The sequence below is a fragment of the Mustelus asterias genome, chromosome 3 (genome assembly GCF_964213995.1).
Source record: "Mustelus asterias chromosome 3, sMusAst1.hap1.1, whole genome shotgun sequence".
In the NCBI taxonomy this organism is placed as follows: Eukaryota; Metazoa; Chordata; class Chondrichthyes; order Carcharhiniformes; family Triakidae; genus Mustelus; species Mustelus asterias.
Window position 1 is genome coordinate 128,503,942 of NC_135803.1, and position 26,113 is coordinate 128,530,054.

The 26,113-nt window shown below is 42.2% G+C and overlaps 1 protein-coding gene across 3 annotated transcripts in view; it reads left to right on the forward strand.

Annotated features, from left to right (window-relative positions):
- Positions 1–247: 247 nt before the first annotated feature.
- LOC144491585 (protein TASOR-like) overlaps positions 248–26,113 on the forward strand; it is a 58,243-nt gene continuing 32,377 nt past the window's right edge. For all 3 annotated transcript variants that reach the window (XM_078209607.1, XM_078209609.1, XM_078209608.1), the window contains exons 1-3: positions 248–726; positions 25,762–25,910; positions 26,004–26,096. In XM_078209607.1, the coding sequence (XP_078065733.1) occupies positions 378–726; positions 25,762–25,910; positions 26,004–26,096 (591 nt within the window). In that variant the 5' untranslated portion in view covers positions 248–377. The remainder of the gene's footprint in view (positions 727–25,761; positions 25,911–26,003; positions 26,097–26,113) is intronic.

Below are 26,113 nucleotides of genomic sequence, written 5' to 3' on the forward strand. Positions count from 1 at the left end.
CCCTGGCTGGGCTGGGTTCTGCTGCCCACCTCCCCGGCTGGGTTGTGCTGCCCACCTCCCTGGCTGGGTTGTGCTGCCCACCTCCCTGGCTAAGCTGAGTTGTGCTGCCCACCTCCCTGGCTGGGCTGGGTTGTGCTGCCCACCTCCGTCGCTGCTCAAATAATGACCTTCCTGCGCCAGCCGCCCCTTTTATACGGCGCGCAGCCAGGCGCTGTGTGATTGGCTGGCGGCCGTGGCCCCACCCCCCAGTGCGCGAGGAGAAGGAGCAGAGGGAGCATGGCGCAGGGAGATTAGAGAGGCGGCGGCGGCGCTGCTGACAGACACACACACACACAACCCGCTTAAAAACCTAGCACATATATATACAAAAAAAAACAATGGCTTCTCATAGCGAGACTGAGGCGAGTGGGCTCCCGGTTCTGAAAGAGGACGGCCGGGAGAGGCACCCGAGCGGCGAGAGCGGCCTCAGAGCCGGCGGCAGGGCGAAGCCATCGTCTCTCCTCCGGAACGCCTCGAAATCCAAACAACAAAATGGCGAAGCAGCGAGCGGGCCGCTGGCGGCGGCACCAGGCCCCGGGCCCGGGCCGCTCCGAGCCGACACGGCTCCCGCTCCTCACCCACTCGCTGCCGAAAGCGAGGAGCACGGAGCCTCCGCCGTTCACAAAACCGCCGAAGATCACGTTCGGAAGAGTTTTCAGATCCCCAAGAAGAACAAAGAAAAGAAAGGTGCTTTTTAAATGTGTTAACACGCAGAGCGCACAGAGTTTCACCTCTTGATGCAACCGGCCAACAATTCGTTGCTGGAGAGCGGCAAGTGAGGAGGGGGGAAGAACAGACCCCCTTCCTTCCTCTTAATTAGGGAATGTTAGCAAATGAGAAAATAAATACTCAATCTTTATTTTTGATTCTGGCTCTTGAGGGGAAAAACAGGTAAGTGCCAAATGGACCAGAGAAAGCCAGCATGTGATCTGAAATGTGGAATTCCGTACTTAGTGTGGTGACCTGGCCAGACCTTTATGGTAGCTCCAAGCCGATGGGGCGCTCGTACTTGCCTTTATGCAAGGTCTTCTGAAGAGTCTCTGGCCCGTTTCGTCGCACTTCAGATTTCATCTTCATCCACAGTGATGCAGTATGGGCGTTGCTGACCCTCTTTCACTCGGTTTTATTTGACGGAACACCCATTTCTTTGTCTTGTTAACCCGACCATATGAGTTGGGATTGTCCGTCCCGGCCTCATGTAGGGTTTTGGGTCCGGTGGAAGATGCTGGAAGCGTGTGGTTGTTTATTATCTCGAGAATAGTTTCAGCGTTTTCCAAATGCCATTGGAATTGACTAAATTCGGATGGGATGCTACTGGTGGTTTCCTTTATAGCAAATGTGCACCTTTTGAAAGGCTACCAAATTTGGGAGGTCAGCTTCAGTTCTGTAACACTTTCTGTGGTGCACTACATAAAGAGGAAGTGCTGCCATATAATTTGATCTATGAAGTACCTTGTCACATCAGTGGTATACAAGATGTAATTATGCAATCAGTGGACTTAAAGCCATAATAAAATGTTGTGTACAGTTGACATGTTACTTGAAATCACTACAGAAAAGGAGACAATTCAGCCCATAGTGCCAATGCCAGCTGTTTGAAAGAGCTTTCCAATTAGTCTCGCTGATACTTTTTTCCCCATAGCCCCCAAACGTTTATTTTATAGTGGAGGCAGCGTACTACAAGTTGGAACAGCTTGCTGTGTCTGGGGAAAAAATTATCTTCCCTTGCCCCTGATCCTTTGCTGTATCTATCTATTGAATGATGGCCTTGGACATATATGAACCTCATGCAGACTATGTTAACGTGGAATAAATAATTGGAACTTTATACTTGACCAGTTGATAACTTGCAGTATTTGTGCTGCTGTGGTATCTGAACTGATTGGCTGCTGTGACAAAATATAATGGTTTACTAATTTTAATCTGCTGTCATTGCCATCCCTCCCCTTGAAAAAATCTTTTTTGACTCCCGCTCTTGCAACTACTGTCTCACCTGCAACTTCCCTTTTCTCTCAAGTCCATTCTCAGCTTTCCTGGAGCTCCATGTTTGAATCCCTCTGGTCAGGTTTCTCCCCCCGGCCACAGTACTGAATGTATTACCAACAACACAGATGTGACTGACAGAGATGAACTTTTCTCTCCTCCTTGACCTGTCTGCAACCAATGACATTGTTGACTACACCATCCTCTCTCAATGTCTCTCCATTATTGTCTACTTGAGTGAGACTACTCTCACCTGGTTAACTATCTAGTCATAGCCAGAGAGTCCGTTGCAATGGTTTATCTTCCTGGCCTCTCACCTTACCTCTGGTATCTGACAAGGATCTGTACACATCACTACCTCTCTTAACTTCTCCATGGTTATCAGATAGCTTCGCCAACATCTGGTGCTGGATGAGCAACAATTCCCTCTGATTATATTGGGAAGAGTGAAACTATTGTTTTGGTTCCCACTCCAAACTCCATTCTGTGGCTACTGACTTCAGCTCTTTACTGGTTGTGGTCTGAGATTAAGTCAGTCTGTTGGCAACATTGGTGTCACATTGATGAGCTTTCAACCTTTGTAAGGTTGAAAGTCAGCATGGATTTGCAAAAGGGAAATCATGCTTGACAAATCTATTGGAATTCTTTGAGGATATAACTCAGAGTTGACAGAGGAGAACCAATGGATGTGGTTTATTTAGACTTTAAGAAGGCTTTCAACAAGGTCTCACATAACCGACTCACATTAAAGCACATGGGATTGCAGGTAATATCTTGAGATGGATGGAAAACTGGTTAGCAGATAGGAAGCAAAGACTTGGCATAAATGGGTCTTTTTCTGATTGGTAGTCAGTGACTAGTGGGGTTCTGCAGGGATCTGTGCTAGGACCCTAACTGTTCACATATATTAATGATTTGGAAGAGGAAACTGAATGTATTATCTTCAAATTTGCAGATGATACAAAGTTGGGTGGGAGGGTGAATTGTGAGAAGGATGCAGAGATGCTTCAGCGTGATTTGGATAAGCTGAGTGTGTGGGCATATGCATGGCGTATGCAGTACAATGTGGATAAATGTGAGGTTATCCATTTAAGTAGCAATAATAGGAAGACAGATTATTACTTGACTGGGTGTGAATTGAGGGAGGTGGATATTCAGTGAGACCTTGGAGTCCTCGTGTATCAGTCGCTGAAAGTAAGCACACAGGTACAGCAGGCAGTAAAGAAGGTAAATGGTATGTTGGCCTTCATAACGAAGATTTGAGTTTTGCTGCAATTGTATAGGGCGTTGGTGAGGCCTGGAGTTTTGTGTGCAGTTTTGGTGTCCTCACCTGAGGAAGGATGTCCTTGCTATAGAGAGTACAGTGAAGGTTTACCAGGTTGATTCCTGGGATGGCAGGTCTGACATATGAGGAGAAACTAAATTGGTAGGATTATATTCACTGGAGTTTAGAAGAGTGAGAGGAGATCTCATAGAAACTTTTCAAATTCTAACAGGGTTAGACAGGGTAGATTCAGAAAGAATGTTCCCAATGGTGGGGGAGTCCAGAATTAGGAGTCACAGTTTGAGGTTAAAGAGTAAATCTTTTAGAGGTGAGGAGAAATTTCTTCACCCAGAGGATGGTGAATGTGTGGAATTCACTACCACAGAATGTAGTTGAGGCCAAAACATTGTCTGATTTCAAGAAGAAATTAGATATGGCTTTTGAGGCTAAAGGGATATGGGAGGGGGAGGGGGGACCAGGATATTGAATTCGCTGATCAGCCATGATCAAAGTGAATGGTGGAGCAGGCTTGAAGGGCCGAATGGCCGCCTCCTGCTTATTTCAGTTTCTATATAGGTGTGCCATCATTAAGACTTCATTGTCCCACCTTCATAACTTGGCCCAACTTCACCCCTGTCTCAGCTCATCTGTTGCAGAATTCCACATTCATGTCTTTGTTACCTCTAGATTTGACTATTCCAACATACTCCTGACTCATCTCCCATATTTTAACCTCCATAAACTTGAGGTAATCCAATCTTGATGTCATTCAAAATTCTGCTACCCGTTCTTAACTTGCCACAAGAGCCGTTACCCTATCACCCCCAAGCTTGCTGACCTACATTGGTTGTGATCAAGCAATGATTTGATTTTAACATTTTTAATTCTTGATTTCAAATCTTCTATGTTTCAAATCTCGCTCTCCCTGTTTCTGTAATCTCCAGCTCCACAGTCCTCCAAGGTATCTGCACTTTAATACAGGCCCCTTGTGTATCCCTAATTTTAAATACATTATGCGTTCCGTTGCCTAGGCTCTAACCTCTAGAATATCTTTGTTGCAACTCTCTGCTTCTCTAGACACTCTTTAAACCTACTTCCTTGACCAAGCTTTGATCATTTTACCGAATATCTCCCTATGTGGCTTGGTTCATACGTTGCTTATTAATGCTGCTGTGGAGCACCTTGAGACTTTCTATCACTCAAAAGCCTATATAGATGTTTTAATCTTTATTTGTTCAAAGTATAACATGACAGCAAATCTACATTTGCAATAAATTATCATTTATCTGGCTGGGTTGTGTTAGCTAAGAAATGATGAACGTTCCTATATTCCGAGTTGCCTAATTAAATGCCATAGGATCCAACTGAATTAAATTTTAATGATGTGTTGCCCAACTCATCAACAGTGTAAGAAACGTGGAAATAAAAGTCTAATTTTCTCTCATGCATCTCCTTCCTTACCCTCAATGTCCAAGAGCACTTCAATTAATCACTTTTTTGCATTAAGTAATTTTGAAGCAAACTTGACTGGGTTTATATACTGTATTGCAGCAATGGCCCTGAAATTGGAAAAGTAATGACCAGTTCATGGTGCCTATTGTTATTGGTACATTTAAAAAAAAATTTTGTGGTGAGGAAAAGATGCACGCCATGAGAATTGTGAATTGCCAGAAATTGACCAATGTGCAATGGTTTGCCATTGGTTTTGCAAGACCAGAAGCTCCAAGTGCTGAGAAATAGCTTGATTTAGCATTGTAAATGTATTTGAGCTGAAATTTTATTACATAAGAACCCTGTTAATGATGGAATTCATGGATCCTGACAGCTCAACTTTGGAAGCTCAGAAAGGAAATAATTGACGTGCTAGAGTTGCATTCCCACAGGCAGTGAGTTAATTCCAGAGGTGCTTTGAAAAGAAATCTTTCCTGTCTCTCAATCGTGTCTTCTTTTCCTGCTCTGTTTCTCTTTTGGCATCCAATTTGGCTTTAATTTGCCCTAGTTTCTTCTCATTCAGTTTGGCTATTCCTGAGTTTCATTGGTTAAGGCAATGGACAATTGAACCCAATGTTCATGAGGTTTCAGATGCCTCATTGACATTGCCTTGCTTTTATTAATTTGCATTCTTGCAATCTGTGGTAGAAAAATAACACGATTTAAAGGGCCAGGAAATAAAATCGTAGTGCTTTGTGTGGGACATTCTGATACCTTAATTTCTGGCCCATTGAGATGAATGACCAATTGATTATCTTTGGTATTGGAGGATGAGTGATGACCAGGATATCTCCCACTTGTTAACAGATTAGTAGATAGAATTTGTACTTGATTGTTGGCTGCAATGAAAGAGGATCATATATTTCAGCCAGCTGTTTGGAATATGCATAAACTTGAAAATAGTTCATTTTTTCTGTTTTGATTGCTTGTGAACTGATGCTAAACCTTGCAACAAAACAACTTCTGTATGCGATTTTTGTGGTTATATGTGTGGCTTGTGCACTAGATAATTTGTGTGTTGGTAACCAATGTTGCATATCTACTGGATGCAGTATTCTTGAAAATGTGAAATTACCTAGCAACTAGATTGTTAGCCTTTCAAAGCACTCATGAAATTGGAATGTGGCTAATCCCACTTTTTCAGAGCGAATCTTTTGGCTACATTATTTGACAACGCGTTTACTAACATTTGTCATCTTTGTGTCTCAAATCCTGCTGTCCAGCTTTGTATACATTAATTTTAATTATGAAATGCGCAATAAAACTCAGCAGGACAATTCGGCTAGGTGCTGAGACTAGTAGTTGGCTGTGTGCATCGGTCTTTTATAATGTTCTGACCCTTGACCTCACCCAACCGCAGCTGTGGTTGTCTGGTAGCTTTACTAGTGTATCTGTACTTTGAATCCAGTGCAGCCTGCGAGTCCACCTTCATTAGCTTAAGTTTTTCAAACTTTATTTCTTTATTATGTATAATTTTGATTGCTGGTTTTAGACACTCTACCTGTAATTCTAATGTTCAGCATCATGATACCAGCAGTGCATCTAAATTGAGATTGAGGTGTTTTTGAACTTATTTGGTCTTGTATAAATTGCTCTTTGGTTTGGGTGTGGTAGATTCTTTTAGGTCAAATGACATGCTTCCACCATATAGAAAAACTAGATTGTCTGAGCATTCAACAAATGAATGGATAAATTGTTATGCCTGCGCTGGTTGCGATTAAAGGAGCATTGTGGGTCCATTTCATTAAATTGTTTTAAACCCCCCACACTGGATTGGACCACACAATCTGGGCTACAGTTCTGGAGAGTTGCACTGTCATCTATTCTATCCTTAAATTGAGGTGTTAATTGAAAGCTAGTGGAAGCTTGCGATCCCATGTCACTGTTTGAGAGAGAGTGGGATGTTATCTGTGTTTAAACCAATAATAGCCATCTGATTGCTGCTTGTTGGTTCTTATTTGCAAAGTAGCAACTGTGCGTACCAATGTAAGGCACTGCACGTCAAAGTAGCGTATGCAGTGTTTGAGACCGGAACTACCTGGAAGCCTCCATGATTAACTGTAGTCACCTGGTCTTCGGGTTTCAATACAGTGTGAGGTAATTCAATTATTCTCCTTGTATGTTGTATTCCTAACTGCAACTCATTTATTTTTATATTCACCCTGTATTGCTTTTACATTAACTTCACATTCAAAAAAGAAATCCTGATGGTATTTTGAAACCTTTCTGCTTTGCCTATTCTGAATATGATTCTTCAAGACTGCCCAGTATGAAAAAGTTCATAAATAGAAATTGTTTTCTGGTTTAAAAAAAATCATGGTGATGACTGTACATCATTGTCATTGATACTCATCTAACGTTGTTAGCATCCTTATTTAGAATTGAATGTTTTTTTAAGACTGTTATTTGGGGCAGAATTAGATGGCATGCTTTGCAAAGAAGATTTAAACTACATTTTTTTTGCACAACAGTGCTAGCATTCCCACTTTAATATGATGTAAATGGAGGAATTTAATGCCGTTCTTCAGTTATACTGAAGGTGGAAGATGTTGATTAAGTGGGCAGCCTGGACAAAATTGAGTGTTCGTCAAATATTACAAACAGTTGGCACAAGACTTCTCTAGAGAAAAAGCTTTATATGTTCCACGGATGCTGTCAGCCCTCTGCTTTGTCCAGATCACAATTTTTAATGGTTTGAGTCTAAGTAGTAATTGGCAGTCGTTGTCGACAAAAGCTGTTGTTGCTAAATACTGTATTCACAATGCTGCTAAGGATGTTCTAATGATGTTTGGGATTGGAAGTCATTTCCTTATCCTATTCTGGATTCTCGAGGTCAATTGTGACCCCTGCTAATATTGAGGTACTTGATAAGGGTGGAAATTGAATTGACAATGCCAAAGACTTAAGTTTGGCTCAATGGTAGCATTCTCAATTCTGAGCCAGAAGATCATGGGTTCCTGTCCCACTGCATTGTAGTGCTGAGGAAGAACTCCACTGTTGGAGATGCTGTCTTCTAGATGAGACTATCTAAGTGACTGCCTTGTCATCTTTGGTGGAGATAAAAGATTCCTTTAAGACATCAAAAGAAGAACAGATGATTTTTCTTGTCCTTCAGTCAACATTTATTCTTCAGCCAGTATCACTAAAACAGATTTAGTTGATCTCATTGCTTTTTTGTGAGCTCTGCAGTTTGGCTACCATATTTGCCTACATTACAATGATTGCATTCATTTTTAAAATGATTCTTTTAGCTGGGAAATGTTTTGGGACATAATGTGAAAGGTGCTCTGTAGAAGTGCATTATTTACTTTTTTTCTGTTAGTTGTTATTGGTGCATGTACTATAGCTTTGTAATTTGTGTATAATTTATATAATGCCTTGAACAGAATGAAACATCCCAAGGTGCTTTGCAGCAGCATTATTTTAAAAAAAAAGTATGGCAATCAGAGTCCTAGAAGGATATATTAAGTCAGATCAGGGGAGACGTTGGCATAGAGGCAATGTCACGAGACTAGTACTCCAGAAGCCCAGACTTTAAAAAAGGGAGGTCGCGAGAAAGCAGGGAACTATAGACCAGTGAGCCTACCTTTGGTAGTAGGGAAGTTGCTAAGAATGCATCATCAAAAATTTCATGGCACAGCATTTCGAAAGCAGTGATTATAATGGGGGTGGCATGGTGGCACAGTGGTGAGCACTGCTGCCTCACTGCACCAGGGACCTGGATTCAATTCCAGCTTTGGATAACTGCATGGAGTTTGCACATTCTCCCCATGTTTGAATGGGTTTCCTCCGGGTGTTCTGGTTTCCCCTCAGGGTAGGTGGATTGATCATGCTAAATTGCTCCTTAGTGGCCAAGATGTCAGGTAGATAGGTTGTACCAATCATCAGAGTCAAGGAAAGTCAGAAATGATGGGGTTGGGAGGTGTTAGAAAAACAAAAGGGAAAGCTCTGTGATAACAGCAGAACTGATATAATGACAAAATATTTCATGCAGTTTGATCTGCCATGATAATGAATGGCAGAGCAGGCTTGAAAGGCCAAATGGCCTATTCCTGTTTCTATGATAGCAAAGATTACAAGTAAAGCAATTGAGAGAAAAAAGTAACTAGCAGAACAGGATGGGGGTATAGGTTATGATCTAAAATTGCTGAACCAAATTTGCAGATAAGGTTGGGTGGGAAGTTAAGCTGTGAGGACGATGCAGAGATGCTTCAGTGTTATTTGGAAAGGCTGAGTGAGTGGGCATATACATGGCAGATGCAGTATAATGTGGATAAATGTGAGGTTATCCACTTTGGTAGCAAAAATAGGAAGGCAGATTATTCTTTGTACATTGAGAGAGGTGGATGCTTAGCAAGATCTTGGTGTCCTCGTGCATCAGTTGCTGAAAATAAGCATGCAGATACAGCAGGCAGTAGTGAGAGGATTTGAGTATAGGAATAGAGATGTTTTACTGGGTGTTGGTGACACCTGGAGTATTGTGTGCAGTTTTGGATTCCTTATCTGAGGAAGGATGTTCTTGGTATAAAGGGAGTGCAGCGAAGGTTCACCAGGTTGATTCCTGGGATGGCAGGAGTAAGCCGGTTTGGATTATATTCATTAGAGTTTAGAAGGGTGAGAGGGATCTCATGGAAACTTAAAATTTTAACAGGATTAGACAGGGTAGATGCAGAATGTTTCTGTTGGTGGAGTCCAGAACTAGGGGGTCATAGTTTGAGGATAAGGGGTAAACCTTTTTAGGACAGAGGTGAGAAGAAATTTCCTCACCCAGAGAGTGGTGATCTGTAGAATTAACTACCACAGAAAGTAGTTGAGGTGAAAGCATTGTGATTTCAAGAACAAATTAGATTTAGCTCTTGGGGCTAAAGGGCTCAAGGGATATGGGGGAAGGCAGGATCAGGATATTGAATTTGCTGATCAGTCATGATAATGAATGGTGGAGCAGGTTTGAAGGCGGCACGGTAGCACAGTGGTTAGCACTGCTGCTTCACAGCTCCAGGGACCTGGGTTCGATTCCCGGCTTGGGTCACTGTCTGTGTGGAGTTTGCACATTCTCCTCGTGTCTGCGTGGGTTTCCTCCCACAGTCCAAAGATGTGTGGGTTAGGTTGATTGGCCATGCTAAAAATTGCCTTTAGTGTTCTGAGATGCGTAGGTTAGAGGGATTAGTGCGCAAATATGTAGGGATATGGGGGTTGGGCCTGGGTGGGTTTGTGGTCGGTGCAGACTCGATGGGCCGAATGGCCTCTTTCTGTACTGTAGGGTTTCTATGATATTCTATGACTGAATGGCCCAGCCTGCACCTATTTTCTATGTATGTTTCTAATGCTCTGTGGACGCAGGTTCAAATCCCACTATGGCAGCTGGTGGATTTAAAATCTGGAATTGAAAGCTAGTAACAGTTACTATGAAACCATCATCAATTATCATAAAAACACACCTGGTTCATGAATATCCTTAAGTGAAGGAATCTGCTGTTCTTACCTGGTCTGGCCTACATATGATTCCAGATCCACAACAATGTGGTTGACTTTTAACTGCCCTCTCAAATGGACTAGCAAGCCACTCAGTTCCAGGGCAAGAATAAAAAGAATGATCAAAAGTTTAATCAAAGAGGTAGGTTTTAAGGAGTCCCTTAAATGAGGCAAATGAGGTAGAGAATTCCAAAATTGAAGGCAATTATAATTGTCAATCCACAAGTAGCAAGGATTTGAGGAGCATGGAACGCTACCTCTGAGACCTGTGGGGGTTGGAGTTTAGAGATGAGGAAGACCATGGAGGTAATTGAAAATGATGAGTTTGTTGCCAGTGGAGGTCAATAAACACAAGTGATAGGGGATCGAGACATGGAGTTAAGGCACATGGGCAGCAGAGTTTTGGGTGATTTGTGGAGGGTAGAATGTGGGAGACCAGCCAGGATAGTTGAGTCTAGAGGTAGCAATGAACAAATGAGGCCCAAATGAGGGTTTTAGCAGCAGGTGAGCTGACACAAATGAATTCAGGCGATGTTCGAGGTGGAAAAAAGTGATCTTGATGGTGTGAATGAGATAGGGAGTTCATCTTGGGATCAAATATGACACCAAGGCTGTGAACAGACAGGCTTAATTTCAGACTGTTGCCACGGAGAGGGATGGGATGGTAGCTAGGGAGCGGGGTTTGGAGTGGGGACTGAAAAAACAGCTACAGACTTTTCAATATTTACATGGAAGACATTTTTGCTCATCCAGTACTGGATGTTGGATAAGCAATCTGATAATTTAGCAACATTGTAGGAGTCGATAGATTTGATTTGATTTATTATTGTCACATGTATTAGTATACAGTGAAAAGTATTTCTTGCGCACTATACAGACGAAGCATACTGTACATAGGGAAGGAAAGGAGAATGCAGAATGTTGTGCCAGTATTACCTTGAGGTGGTCGGGCAGAGCTGAGTATCGTCAGTGTACATGTGAAAAGTATGCTGTGCCTTTGGGTGACGTAGTTGAGGGATATCATCTGAATGAGAATTAAGAGAGATAATGCCAGAGAAGGGGTGCAGGGGGAAGAGAACCATTGCAAATGATTCTCTGGCTATGGCTAGATTGGAACCAGGCCAGAGCAGTCCCACCCATGATTGACGACAGTGAAGACGCATTGGAGGAGGAGGAGGACGGGATCAACAATTCAAAAGCTGCAGACAGGTTGATGAGGGAAGTTTACCTTTGTCACAGTCACCTAGGATGTCACTGTGACTTGGATAAATGTATTGGTATTGTAGTAGGGGCAAAAACCAGATTAGAAGGGATTCAAACATGGAGTCTGGGAAAGGTGGGAACCGATTTGGAAGATGACTACAAAATTAAATTTGGAGAAGAAAGGTGGATTTGACAGGATCAAGGATTTTTATTTTGACGAGGAAGCAGCAATGGGTAGATTTAAAGAACAGGGGCAAAACCTGAAGAGAGAGAGTCACCTAACATGGGGTCTATGAGGGAAAGTTGGATGATCAGTTTAATGGAAAGGTGATTGTGGGAAGAGGTGGTGAGTCCCATGGACAAGATGAGCTCAGAGAGAATAAGGGGAAATGGAAGAGAAAGAGTCAAGTTCAGGACTAGGGCAGTGGGGGGATGTGCATTATAGGAAGCTTGGCAAGGAGGGCTAGTGGAAGGGAGGTATTTGACAGAGGCAGTTGACCTGATTATCTCAGTTTTAGTGACAAAGTCCATGAGCTCCTCACACTTGTTGGAGGTGAGGGTGGAAGGGACAGGGCAGAGACATTTTAAGAAGTTTTGAGTCAAGAAAATAATTCCCGTTGCATTCCAGATGATCTTGGAATAATGAGCAGTATTAGCAGATGAGAGCAGGATGTGTTAGTGAGTGCGTGTGTATATAAATGTGTGTGTGGTATATATTAGATAGATATAAGTGCTATATAATCAGTCAATGGTAACACTAAACCACTATGTGAAATCTAACATTTCTGCATCATTTGCAAACTTTTTTGCATCAATTTCCAGACTTCAGATGTATCTGCAATGACCATCACAGCTGAGTTGTCACCTGATGGTCGATCTTTGTAGCTATTTGGAGATGTCTTAAAATTAATTTGAAATACCAGCTTGCAGAATCTTGCAACACAGGAAGAGTCCATTTGACCCTTTGAAAAAGCTACCAATTTAACTCCACTACCCTGCTCTTTTCCCCATAGTCCTATGATTTTTCTCCTCTTCATGTATTTATCCAGTTACCTTTTTGAAAATTACTATTAGGTAACTTGCTGCTGTTGTGATAAAATACCATTCTCAAGTCTTTGAGTAAGCAAAGATTATATTCAAGCATATACTGGGAGAAATCCACTATTCTGGTTGCTTTCCTAGGAACCACAAGTCCGTGTCACGGTTTAAAGTTCTTGATTCTGACATTGCAATACATTGTTGCAGTTGCTGGCTGATGTTGCTTTAGCCCATACATTACACAATCTAATTAATGAATGGAGCCGTTCATGCTTGCACATGCTTCCTGTTATCTTAGCTTTTGACCTCAGGAGGTTCATTAGTGTCTGGGACCTAATAATTCCCTGCTTGTTTCCTTATCTCCTTAACACCTTGTTTACCCATGCTGCTACAAAGAGCATGAAGCTTTATAGATAGCTAGGTTCCCAGAGTACCAGTCCCATATCACATCATATCTATAGTATTGGTTAAATTTCCCATCTTGCCCAGAAAAAGAGCTCACTGCATTTGACTATTCTAATGTTGTTAGTTTGCCTGCTCCAAGAATGTTAATTCAAAACCTACTAATACACGTTTTCGTATTAATCTTAATATGAAGTCATTTCAGTTATCCCACTTCCCTGCATTTATTTAAACAATTCTCGTCTCTGGTTCTCTTACCAATTGTCTTTTTAATTTATTTTCAGGTTACTGATTGTTCTATCAGTGGAAACAGTAAACAAAGAAATTATCAAAGCTTGTCATGGTTTTGGACCACACCATTAATTAGTTCAGTTCTAAACAGAACACACCTGTTTTTCCAGTCTTGTCACCACCTCCAAAAACAAGGCACATTCCTTTTAGACATTTGCATTGCTGCAGAGTCTAGCTGTGTTCAAGAACAAATGGATGTGGCTTACATTTTCATAAGCAGTACTTCAGTGATATGGTACAGGACAGTTTCATAAATTGATGCAATCAACCATAAAGATAGTGTTAGGAAATAGGTTAATTTTTGTTTGTATTTGTGTGTTAAGAACAAGGTATAGCTTTAAGTCAGTTTCATTTTTAAAAATTGTGTCCAAGTCTGAGTTTGTTTACGTGCCTGCTTTTAATTAGGTTTATATAACTCGGGGCAAAAATAAAATGGGCTATTGCCCAGCAACCTAAGGTTCACACAGAAAAGCAAAAGCAGTTTGAATTCAGTTGGAACAAGGTGACCTACAAGAAAGTTGCATTCCACAGAAATTGCCAGATCAAGCAGAACAATACACGGACAGAAAGCAAGACCCTGAAGCTAAAGGACAGAAACGTCCCAAAATCAGAGAGAAGAACACAAGTAAGTTCCAAGAAGAGCTTCTGGTCAAAGGAAAATAACAGGAACCTGGGGAAAAACTTAGTGAGGAGCAGAGAAAGACTCCCAAATTAAGGTATTTGTGTGTTAAGAACAAGGCAGACCTGGGACAATTTTGGATTGTAAGAAACCAGAGATCCATGGTGATCGGAAGGTTGATGACTCCTTACTAAGTGCTTGTGAAACAGTGGTGTCCCTTTGGCATAGCTGGGTACCTGGGAGACCGTGAAAGGCAAAGCTTGAATGCATTTGGCAGGGCAGAAGAATACCACAAAGACAGGTTGATCCTTGGTGAAGACGTTGAGAGAAAGTGTAGTTTGGGAAAAGATTCCAAGGCACATACTTTGAGAGTGAAGATTGAATACCCTGAGAGAAAAGCAAAATACTGCAGATGCTGGAATCTGAAACAAAAACAGAAAATGCTGCGAAATCTCAGCAGGTTTGACAGCATCTGTGGGGAGAGAATGTTTCGAGTCTAGATGACCCTTCGTCAGAGCTCATTGGAAACCCTTGTGGGAGACACAGATCCAGACCAGTTGGCGCACAGCATGAAAAGCCTCTGGGAGGAGTTGATGAGCAAACCATAGAAGTTTTTTCGGGTGGCATCTGCCACTTGGTTTCAGAGAACATGGGATGTCTGACTACAGTTTGACTATTTGTTTAGAGTCATAGAGGTTTACAGCATGGAAACGGGCCCTTCGGCCCAACTTATCCATGCTGCCCTTTTTTAAAATCCCTAAGCTAATCCCAATTGCCTGCATTTGGCCCATATCCCTCTAGACCCATCTTACCCATGTAACTGTCTAAACGCTTTTTAAAAGACAAAATTGTACCTGCCTCTACTATTACCTCAGGCAGCTTGTTCCAGATACCACACTGTGTGAAAAAATTGCCACTCTGAACCTTTTTGTATCTCTCCCCTCTCACCTTAAACCTATCCCTTCTAGTTTCAGACTCCCCTACCTTTGGGAAAAGATATTGACTACCGAGCTGATCTATGCCCCTCATTATTTTATAGACCTCTGAGGTCACCCCTCAGCCTTCTACACTCCAGAGAAAAAAGTCCCAGTCTATCCAGCCTCTCCTTATAACTCAAACCATCAAGTCCCGGTAGTTTACATGAACTGGACTGTGAACTGACAATTCGTTAGAACATAAGATGGATTTTGTAACTTACGTTATCCTTACAAATCCATGTAGAATCATAGAAACCATACAGTGCAGAAGGAGGCCATTCAGTCCATCGTGTCTGCATCGACAACAATCCTACCCAGGCCTCATCCCAGTAACCCCACATATTTACCTCGTTATCCCTCCAATCTACACATCCTGGGACAGTAAGGGGTAATTTAGCATGACCAGTGCACCTAGCCCGCACATCTTTGGACTGGGAGGAAACCCACACAGACACAGAGAATGTACAAACTCCACACACACAGTGACCCAAGCTGGGAATCGAATCCAGGTCCCTGGAGCTGTGAGGCAGCAGTGCATGGGATAACTGACCAGTATGAGGCTTAATTCCCGCTTCAAAAAAACGAGTGTTTTAAAAGCCCAGTAATTTAATCACCCCTTGCCCTCAAACAGCTCCCCCCAGCGCTCTCCGCTGTAACCCCCATCTTCCTCCCTCCTGCTCTGAGGTCAGGCAAGCCTCAAAATGGGGTCACAGTGGGTAAAAGTTTGGGAAGCACTGTTAATAACATGGATTCTTCATTCCAAAAGAGAAGTTCTCTTAATGTTGAGAGGAGATTTAGATATGTGATGTAAAACACAAGCTGCTGAAAATGCTCAAGAGATTGCATCCGTGGAGATAATGTTGCAAGTTTATGATGATTCTTAATCAGATCTGTTTAAGTCATCACTGATCTAGAATGTTAACTGTTTCCCTACACAGATGCTGCCTGACCTGAGTATTTCCAGCAATTTTTGTTTTTATTTCAGATTTCCAGCATCTGGTATTTTGCTCTTTTACTAGGTATGAGATATATATTTGCTTAAGTTTAGAGACCACATCATAAATTATTTTACTAATGGCATGTTAAATAAAAAAATAATTAGACAAACATCTGAATAGAAATTTTGATTTCAGATTTCATATAATTGACTCCCTCTCTGGTAATCCAAGGAAGTAAGAAGTTTAACAACACCAGGTTAAAGTCCAACAGGTTTATTTGGTAGCAAAAGCCACACAGTCCAAGGAAGACCAATATTGAGCATTGTTTTATGTAACCACTCAAAATTCAGTGGTTTTCACATTCCAATCCTGTTCATCCCAATGTTAAAGGGAAAAGAGAAATGGATATGGCTAGGCATTGCTTTTGACCTGTTTCAGGAGCACGATTTATAGTACTAAGTGATCAAGACTACTTGACTTCTAGAGTATAATTTTGATTCTCTTTTTGTTGGAGGGTTTATAATTTTGTGAAATTACTTGAAAATGCATGGAGGAATGAGCATGTTTAAACAATCGTTGGAGTTTAGAAGGATGAGGGGGGGATCTTATGGAGACTTATAAGATAATGCGGGGGCTGGATAGGGTGGAGGCGGAGAGATTCTTTCCACTTAGTAAGGAAGTTAAAACTAGAGGACACAGCCTCAAAATAAAGGGGAGTCGGTTTAAGACAAAGTTGAGGAGGAACTTCTTCTCCCAGAGGGTGGTGAATCTCTGGAATTCTCCGCCCAATGAGGTGGTGGAGGCTACCTCGCTGAATATGTTTAAAGCGCGGATGGATGGATTCCTGATCGGTAAGGGAATTAAGGGTTATGGGGATCAGGCGGGTAAGTGGTACTGATCCACGTCAGATCAGCCATGATCTTATTGAATGGCGGGGCAGGCTCGAGGGGCTAGATGGCCTACTCCTGCTCCTATTTCTTATGTTCTTATAACAACTGCTAGTACAAAAATGTTGATGTGTTATGCATCAACTGGGTTGAGGAGGAAAATTTTAGTGTTAGAGGCATTGGCACTTGCTTAAGATTTCTAATATGCTGGAACAAAGAGGTTATATAAAATTGATGTGTGGAATTATGTAAACTGGAGTCCCAAGATGTTTTTTTTCCCCCCAATTATTGGCAGTGTAGCTAAGCCTGTCTTGTCCTTCCAACCTTCAGAATAAGGCCGATAAAGTGGTAGGCTGCTTTTCAGTCTCCGAGCTGAAAAGACCTGACTCAAAAAAGGTGACTGAAAAATTGGTTTATAAATGACTGCGTTCAAGCTGGATACATTTGTGAATGGTGTTCTGCTTTTAATAATTCCACAGTGGGCAGTACAGCTTTGACGTATAGTGTAAATTCAGTATTAGGCAACATTGGAGAGGTTTAGTTGTGAAACTTTGCATTCCTTAGCACTGAGTGAATTGCAGCTGTTTCACAAATGGGAAATACATGGCTGAGAGGATAATGGAACTCAATACACACCCATCTCTAGTTTTATCGTTCAACCCACTTATAATGCACAATAAAGATTGTCATATCTGGCCCATAAAAGTAAATTGACCAGAGACAATACATTTCTGCTTGCTACACCGGCATCCCAAAGGTCTGAGTAAGATTGCTAAATTCCGGTAGTCTTGTTGCAATGGCTATCCGTACTCTTGACAAGATTTGCGTAGCCAAGAAAGACGTTTTCGTATCTACTGTACTGAATTTGTCCACTCTTCTGAGATGATGCTAACCCATTATTTGAATATTTCTAGAGCAATAGAATTAACAACTTCGAGGCTAAGTTAAACTTATAATGAACTTTGATTAGACTTGATAGATGTCTTTAAAATTATAAAGGTGTTTGATGTGACAGTTATGACAACTCCTCCACTTGTGAGGAGTTCAAAACTAGGCATCATACTGGAACCTTTCCAGTTCTGAAGTCTGTTTTCTGAAATATCAACTGTTTGGAAATTCTTTGAGCAAACTCAGGCATTCCCTCTGTGATCAGCGCCATTTTAATATGGTACTTTTTGGAGTGGAAATATGGAAGATACAGTATTTGGATAAGTAAAACAATTTTCATTACTCGTTTATAATGCTTTATTACCGTTTTAGTTTAAGTATTTATACCCACAGTGTTTTCTGGTTCCCACACTGGTTGATCATTCAGATGTTATTCTATAATCCAGAAAACTTTGGCATCCAGAAATGTCTTGGTCCCAAGATTCTGGATTGCAGAGGTTATGGTATATATGATAGTCACTGATAAATATAATGAAAAATTTAGGAGAAACTTCTTTACCTACTGAGTAGCTAGAATGTGGAATTTGCTATTACATGGAGTAGTTGAGACAAATAACATCTGCATTTAATGGAACGTTGGATATCTATATTAAAAGGATATGCTGATTGGAGGTTATATAAAGTAGGGTGGGAGGAAGTATGTGATGAGCATAAACACCATCGTAGACCAACTATTCTGTTGGTGTTGTAAAATGTATGTTATTTTATATGCAGGTAAACCCTAGTTCAACCATATTTACTAACATCTCTTATTTCAGGGTAAATGTTCATGTGCTACATTTGTATTTTTTTTACATTATGACCGTAGTGGTAATCTGTTTAAGCCTGCCGGTTCTCATGTTTATGGGTACAGATATGGTCAACTATATTTCACTCAAAGGAAGAAAATACTTGCAGTTGTATAATGTGTCTTTCGTGCTTTACAGCCTTTGAAGTATTTTTGAAGTCTAGTGATTGTTGTTTTAATGCCAGACCAGACAGCAGATCTTGCATATCCACAGGTTCTGCATCCTTTATTAGCTGAATGGAGGTTATGCAATAATTTGTTCACAGATCATTGTATACAGTTTACTGAGTGTACAGAGAAAATGTACAGGAGTTTTATGAAAATGTCAGGAATGCTGCAATGAGGAAAGGTTGGATTGGCTAGGCTTGTTTTCTTTAAAGCAGAGGAGGCTGTGGAGGATTTGATTGAGTTTTTGAAATCGGGGAACCTAGATAGTGGATACGAAGGGCCTGTTTCCCTTAGTGGGGCAGTCTATGACCAGAGAGACAAATTGGTAGAAGGTAGAAGGGCGGCACGGTAGCATAGTGGTTAGCACTGCTGCTTCACAGCTCCAGGGACTTGGGTTCGATTCCCAGCTTAGGTCACTGTCTGTGTGGAGTTTGCACATTCTCCTAGTGTCTGCATGGGTTTCATAGAACATTACAGCGCAGTACAGGCCCTTCGGCCTTCGATGTTGCGCCGACCAGTGAAACCAATCTAAAGCCCCTCTAATCTACACTATTCCTCCTCCGGGTGCTCCGGTTTCCTCCCACAGTCCAAAGATGTGCGGGTTAGGTTGATTGGCCATGCTAAAAATTGCCCCTTAGCGTCCTGCGATGCGTAGGTTAGAGGGATTAGTGGGTAAATATGTAGGGATATGGGGGTAGGGCCTGGGTGGGATTGTAGTCGGTGCAGACTCGATGGGCCAAATGGCCTCTTTCTGCACTGTAGGGATTTTATGATTAGTGGACAGTTGAGGATGTAAAATATTTTTAGTGGTGAGGATCTAGAACTCTGTCTGAAAGACTGATAGAGTCAGAAGCTCTCTGTGCACTTTAGTACTTGTATATGCATTTGAAATGCTGCTGGCCAAGAACTGGAAAGAAGGATTAGACTGGATAACTTTAGCTGTCACAGGCACAGTGAGCAAAAGGCCTACTTTGGCACTGTAAATTTCTATGTTTTTTAAAATTACATTTTAATAAAGTACCTGATGCCAACAAAAATGGGATGTAATAATACAAGATGAAGAGTAAAGTAACAGAATTTTGCCTAGTTTTAAACAGGAGGGGTTTGGCTGAATATTTTCTTTCGGAAATTAACTTGGTATGATGGAGTAATTGATGGATAGTGTGCTCGATGAGGAAAAGGTCTTTTCCTAATTTATGTTTTAATATGTTTTTCTAAAATGCAGTTCATGGCAAACAACAGATTTTAATATTACAACTTAAAAATCCCTTGAAACATTACAGATTTAAATCCGATCCAGACTGTTCAGTTGCAAAGTTGACTTTTAAACATAGCCACTGAGTTTTTAAATTAATTTGAGATATGGGCATCACTGGCGAGTGATCATTGGAATTTATTGCCATCCCCAATTTCCCATGACGATAGCAGTATTCTGCCTCCTTGAAATACTGCAGTCTTATGTAGTGAAGGTACTCCCACAATCCTATAGAGGAGTTCTAGGATTTTGACCCAGCAATTGTGAAGCAACAGTAATTTTCTCCAAGTCAGGGTGATGTGTGACGTTGATCAGAAATCTCAGGTGGCCGCTCTAGGTAATGGAGGTTGCAGATTTGGAGGTGCTGTTGAAGTAACCTTGAGTTGCACCGTAGTACATCAATGATGGTGTAGGAAGTGAATGCTTAAAGTGGTGATGAGGTGTCCATCAAGAGGACTGTATTGTCCTGGATGGTCTTCAAACTTCTTGATGAAGCAGCTCTCATCTGAGCAAATGGAAAACGTTCCATCACACTCCTGACTTGTTCTTTGTAGATGGTGGAAAAACTCAAGTCGCTACAGAATACCCAGCCTCTGATATAAAAGCAAAATACTGCAGATGCTGGAAATCGGAAATAAAAACAATGTGCTGGAAAAACTGCAGGTTTGACAGCATCTGTGAAGGGAGAAGCCAAGTTAATGTTTCGAGTCCAAAATGACTTCTCTTGCTTAAATAACATTGCAGAAACATTAATAAATATGATTGAATTAGGATTTACCAGCATATTGGCAGTTTAAATCTTTTCTAACATCTTTTTTAAACCGGTGTGTGTGTGCGTGCATTTAGTTCATATTGCACCTCTTATCAAAATGCACGATTCCATACTTCTCTGCATTAATTTTCATCTGATGTGTAAGATATAATAATAGGTACACACAGAATAGTGATCCCTGAGACTGACCTGGAAGAAGTTTAACAACACCAGGTTAAAGTCCAACAGGTTTATTTGGTAGCAAAAGCCACACAAGCTTTCGGAGCTCTAAGCCCCTTCTTCAGGTGAGTGGGAATTCTGAATTCCCAGAATTCCCACTCACCTGAAGAAGGGGCTTAGAGCTCCGAAAGCTTGTGTGGCTTTTGCTACCAAATAAACATGTTGGACTTTAACCTGGTGTTGTTAAACTTCTTACTGTGTTTACCCCAGTCCAACGCCGGCATCTCCACATCATGACTGACCTGGAAGACATCACTGTATTCTTCTCTCCAGTCTGAAAAACAGTTGCTCACCACTACTCTCTGCTTTCTGTCCCTTGGCTAATTTTGGACTCATGCTGCCACTATGCCTTTAAGCCCAAGAGCTTCAGTTTTTCCAACAAGTCCATTGTACCTTATCAAATGTCTTTTGAAAATCTATATATGTATCAACTCCATTACCTTCATCAATCCACTTTGTTACAACCATCAATGAACTCGATCAAATTGGTCAAGAATTTGTCTTTTGCATATTTTTCCAAATGGCAGTTAATTTTTATCTCTTGTCAAATGCACAAAACTCTCCACTAAGTTCGATATTTTCTCTGTTAAAGGTTTTTGTAGCCCCGTCTTTGGTTTAAATAAATCCAGCAGGTGACTTATTTACTGCACATTTTGAGCGCAAAATGAGAGTGACAGTTGGTGTCTCAGTGAGGGAGTGCTGCTCGGGCTGCAGTAGAGAGTGACAGTTGGTGTCTCAGTGAGGGAGTGCTGCTCGGGCTGCAGTAGAGAGTGACAGTTGGGGAAGTGTGGGGAAGTTTTTTTTTGTTTTGTTTTCTTTTTTTCTTGCTGGTAATGGCTTCAGGGATGGCAGTTCAGGCAGTATGCTGCATCTCCTGTGGGATGTATGTGGTGAGGAAATCCAGTAGTGTTTCAGGAGATTTTAGTTGTAAGAAGTGCATTAGATTGCAGCTTCTGGAGGAGCGTGTAAAGGAGCTGGAGGGGGAGGTAGAGGAACTCCGCATAATTCGGGAGGCGGAGGTGGAAGTTGATAGGAGTTATAGAGAAATAGTAACTCCTAGAAATGAGGCTTGGGTCAATGCCAGGAGGAGGGGTAAGAAGCAATCGGGAAGACAATCCCCTGGGGCGGTTCCCCTCCATAATAGGTTTTCGGTGCTGGAGGCTACAGTTGAGGAGGAATCAACTGAGCATAGAGAGCAGATCTCTGGGGGTGAGCCGAGTGAGAAAGCTCAGGTGGTTAGGGGCTGTAAAAGACTGGGCCTTGTGATTGGGGACTCCACAATTAAGGGGACAGATAGGAGGGTCGGAACTAAAGGTAGGGACTCAGGGTTGGTGTGTTGCCTACCAGGGGCTGGGGTCCGGGATGTGTCTGACAGGGTATTCAGGACTCTTAGGGGGGAGGGAGATAAACCACAAGTTATTGTACATGTGGGGACACACGACATAGGGAGGATAGGGGAAGGGGATATTAGGCAGGGATTTATGGAGTTGGGGTGGAAACTAAAGGCCAAGACTGACAGAGTGGTTATCTCTGGACTCTTGCCTGTACCACGGGATAGTTTAGAGAGGAATAGGGAGAGGGAAGGTTTGAATTCATGGCTGAAGGGATGGTGCAGGAGGGAGGGGTTCAGGTACTTAAGCAATTGGGGCTCGTACTGGGGAAGGTGTGACCTCTATGAGAAGGATGGTCTACACCTTAATCAGAAGGGGACCAATATCCTGGGGGGTAAATTTGCTAAGGCCATGCAGGGAGGTTTAAACTGATTCGGGGGGGGGGAGGGATCCTGAGTAGTGGGGCTGAAAGTGAGGGATGCATGGATGGGGACTGCAATGCACGGCATTGCAGAGGTGGGGTGGAGCAGGGTTTGAAATGTGTATACTTCAATGCCAGGAGTATTCGCAATAAAGTGGGTGAACTTGCAGCGTGGATCAGTACCTGGGACTTCGATGTTGTGGCTATTTCAGAGACATGGATAGAGCAGGGGCAGGAATGGATGCTGCAGGTCCCGGGGTTCAAATGTTTTAGTCGAAGTAGGGAAGGAGGTAGAAGAGGGGGAGGGGTAGCATTATTGGTCAGAGATTGTATCACAGTGTCAGAGAGGAGGTTTGATGAGGACTTATCTGTTGAGGTAGTATGGGCGGAGATTAGAAATAGGAGAGGAGAGGTCACCCTGTTGGGAGTCTTTTATAGACCTCCTAAAAGTTCTAGAGAGGTTGAGGAAAGGATTGCGGAGTCAATCCTGCTTAGGAGTGAAAGTAATAGGGCAATTGTTATGGGGGATTTTAACTTGACTAATATTGACTGGAATTGTTATAGCTCTAGCTCGTTAGAGGGGTCAGTTTTTGTTCAAAGCGTGCAGGAAGGTTTTTTGACTCAGTATGTAGACAGGCCAACTAGAGGTGAGGCTATATTGGATCTGGTGCTGGGAAATGAGCCAGACCAGGTGCTAGACTTGGAAGTTGGTGTGCATTTTGGTGATAGTGACCACAAATCGGTTACGTTCACCTTAGTGATGGAAAGGGATGGGCATGAACCTCGGGCCAGTGGTTTTAGCTGGGGGAAGGGTAATTATGAGGCTATTAGGAGAGAATTAGGAAACATAGGTTGGACTAGGAGATTACAGGGACTGGGAACGTCCGACATGTGGAGTTTTTTCAAGGAGCAGCTACTGCGAGTCTGTGATAGGTATGTCCCTGTCAGGCAAGGAGGAATTGGTAGGGCTAGGGAACCGTGGTGCACCAAAAAAGTTTCTTTGTTGGTTAAAAAGAAAAAGGAGGCTTATGTTCGGATGAGACGTGAGCACTCGGGTAGTGCACTAGAAAGCTTTAGATTGGCTAAGAGGGAGTTGAAGAGCGAGCTTAGAAGGGCTAAAAGGGGACATGAGAAGACTTTGGCGGATAGGGTTAAAGAGAATCCTAAGGCGTTCTATAGGTATGTCAAGAACAGAAGGTTGGTTAGGGCAAGTTTAGGGCCAGTTATAGATGGCAGAGGGAAGTTATGTGTGGAACCGGAGGAGATTGGTGAAGCATTGAACCAATATTTCTCTTCGGTGTTCACGCAAGGGGACATGAATATAGCTGAGGAGGACACTGGGTTGCAAGGGAGTAGAATAGACAGTATTACAGTTGATAAGGAGGATGTGCAGGATATTCTGGAGGGTCTGAAAATAGATAAATCCCCTGGTCCGGATGGGATTTATCCAAGGATTCTCTGGGAGGCAAGAGAAGTGATTGCAGAGCCTCTGGCTCTGATCTTCAGGTCGTCGTTGGCCTCTGGTATAGTACCAGAAGATTGGAGGTTAGCGAATGTTGTCCCATTGTTTAAGAAGGGGAACAGAGACTTCCCCGGGAATTATAGACCGGTGAGTCTCACTTCTGTTGTCGGCAAGATGTTGGAAAAAATTATAAGGGATAGGATTTATAGTTATTTGGAGAGTAATGAATTGATAGGTGATAGTCAGCATGGTTTTGTGGCAGGTAGGTCGTGCCTTACTAACCTTATTGAGTTTTTTGAGAAAGTGACCAAGGAGGTGGATGGGGGCAAGGCAGTGGACGTGGTATATATGGATTTTAGTAAGGCGTTTGATAAGGTTCACCATGGTAGGCTTCTGCAGAAAATGCAGATGTATGGGATTGGGGGTGATCTAGGAAATTGGATCAGGAATTGGCTAGCGGATAGGAAACAGAGGGTGGTGGTTGATAGTAAATATTCATCATGGAGTGCGGTTACAAGTGGTGTACCTCAGGGATCTGTTTTGGGGCCACTGCTGTTTGTAATATTTATTAATGATCTGGATGAGGGTATAGTTGGGTGGATTAGCAAATTTGCTGATGACACCAAAGTCGGTGGTGTGGTAGACAGTGAGGAAGGGTGTCGTAGTTTGCAGGAAGACTTAGACAGGTTGCAAAGTTGGGCCGAGAGGTGGCGGATGGAGTTTAATGCGGAGAAGTGTGAGGTAATTCACTTTGGTAGGAATAACAGATGTGTTGAGTATAGGGCTAACGGGAGGACTTTGAATAGTGTGGAGGAGCAGAGGGATCTAGGTGTATGTGTGCATAGATCCCTGAAAGTTGGGAATCAAGTAGATAAGGTTGTTAAGAAGGCATATGGTGTCTTGGCGTTTATTGGTAGGGGGATTGAATTTAGGAGTCGTAGCGTTATGTTGCAACTGTACACAACTCTGGTGCGGCCGCACTTGGAGTACTGTGTGCAGTTCTGGTCCCCACATTACAGGAAGGATGTGGAGGCTTTGGAGAGGGTGCAGAGGAGGTTTACCAGGATGTTGCCTGGTATGGAGGGGAGATCCTATGAGGAGAGGCTGAGGGATTTGGGATTGTTTTCGCTGGAAAGGCGGCGGCTAAGAGGGGATCTTATTGAAACATATAAGATGATTAGAGGTTTAGATAGGGTGGATAGTGATAGCCTTTTTCCTCTGATGGAGAAATCCAGCACGAGGGGGCATGGCTTTAAATTGAGGGGGGGTAGTTATAGAACCGATGTCAGGGGTAGGTTCTTTACCCAGAGGGTGGTGAGGGATTGGAATGCCCTGCCAGCATCAGTAGTAAATGCGCCTAGTTTGGGGGCGTTTAAGAGATCCGTAGATAGGTTCATGGACGAAAAGAAATTGGTTTAGGTTGGAGGGTCACAGTTTTTTTTTTTAACTGGTCGGTGCAACATCGTGGGCCGAAGGGCCTGTTCTGCGCTGTAATGTTCTATGTTCTATGTATGATTTTTTTTTTCCTTCCCTGTGGCAGTGTGCATCTTTTTGATAGTATGGCTGAGTTCAAGAATTTAGCTTGTGGTGAACTTTGAATGTAAATCTCATTCCGATGCAGCATACCAAAATACTCAAAATTATTTTTGCATGAAGTCATTTTGCAAAAAGCACAATGCTTACTGAAACATTGTAGCCTATGTAACAAAAAAAATCACATTACAAAGTAGCAGAAATATAAAGTACCTGAAAATTTATTGTTTCATTACAGTAATTGAATAAATTTATTTTCAGAGCTTTGTCACCTAGTACCGGTGAGCTCCAGGGAATTCAAACAAGACATTTTGAAAATTCTCAATTCATCTTGCTTGGATGCTTCATCCAGTGCCAACTTCAACTATGTGAAAGCTAGTATGGTTCACAACGAACGATTAGAAAAAGAGGTTGGTAAATTTATTCTTTTTGATTTAATTTATTACATATATGTTCTTTCCAGTGGCACCCATGTGAGTGAAATGTTTTCTTAAAATTTCCAGTACATAGAAAAAAGGAAGGAGCTGAGAAATGAAGGTCGAACTGAAAAAGAGTTGGCAGAATCATATGCATTCTTGCTCCTTGACGCTTCACAGGTATATACCATATCTTT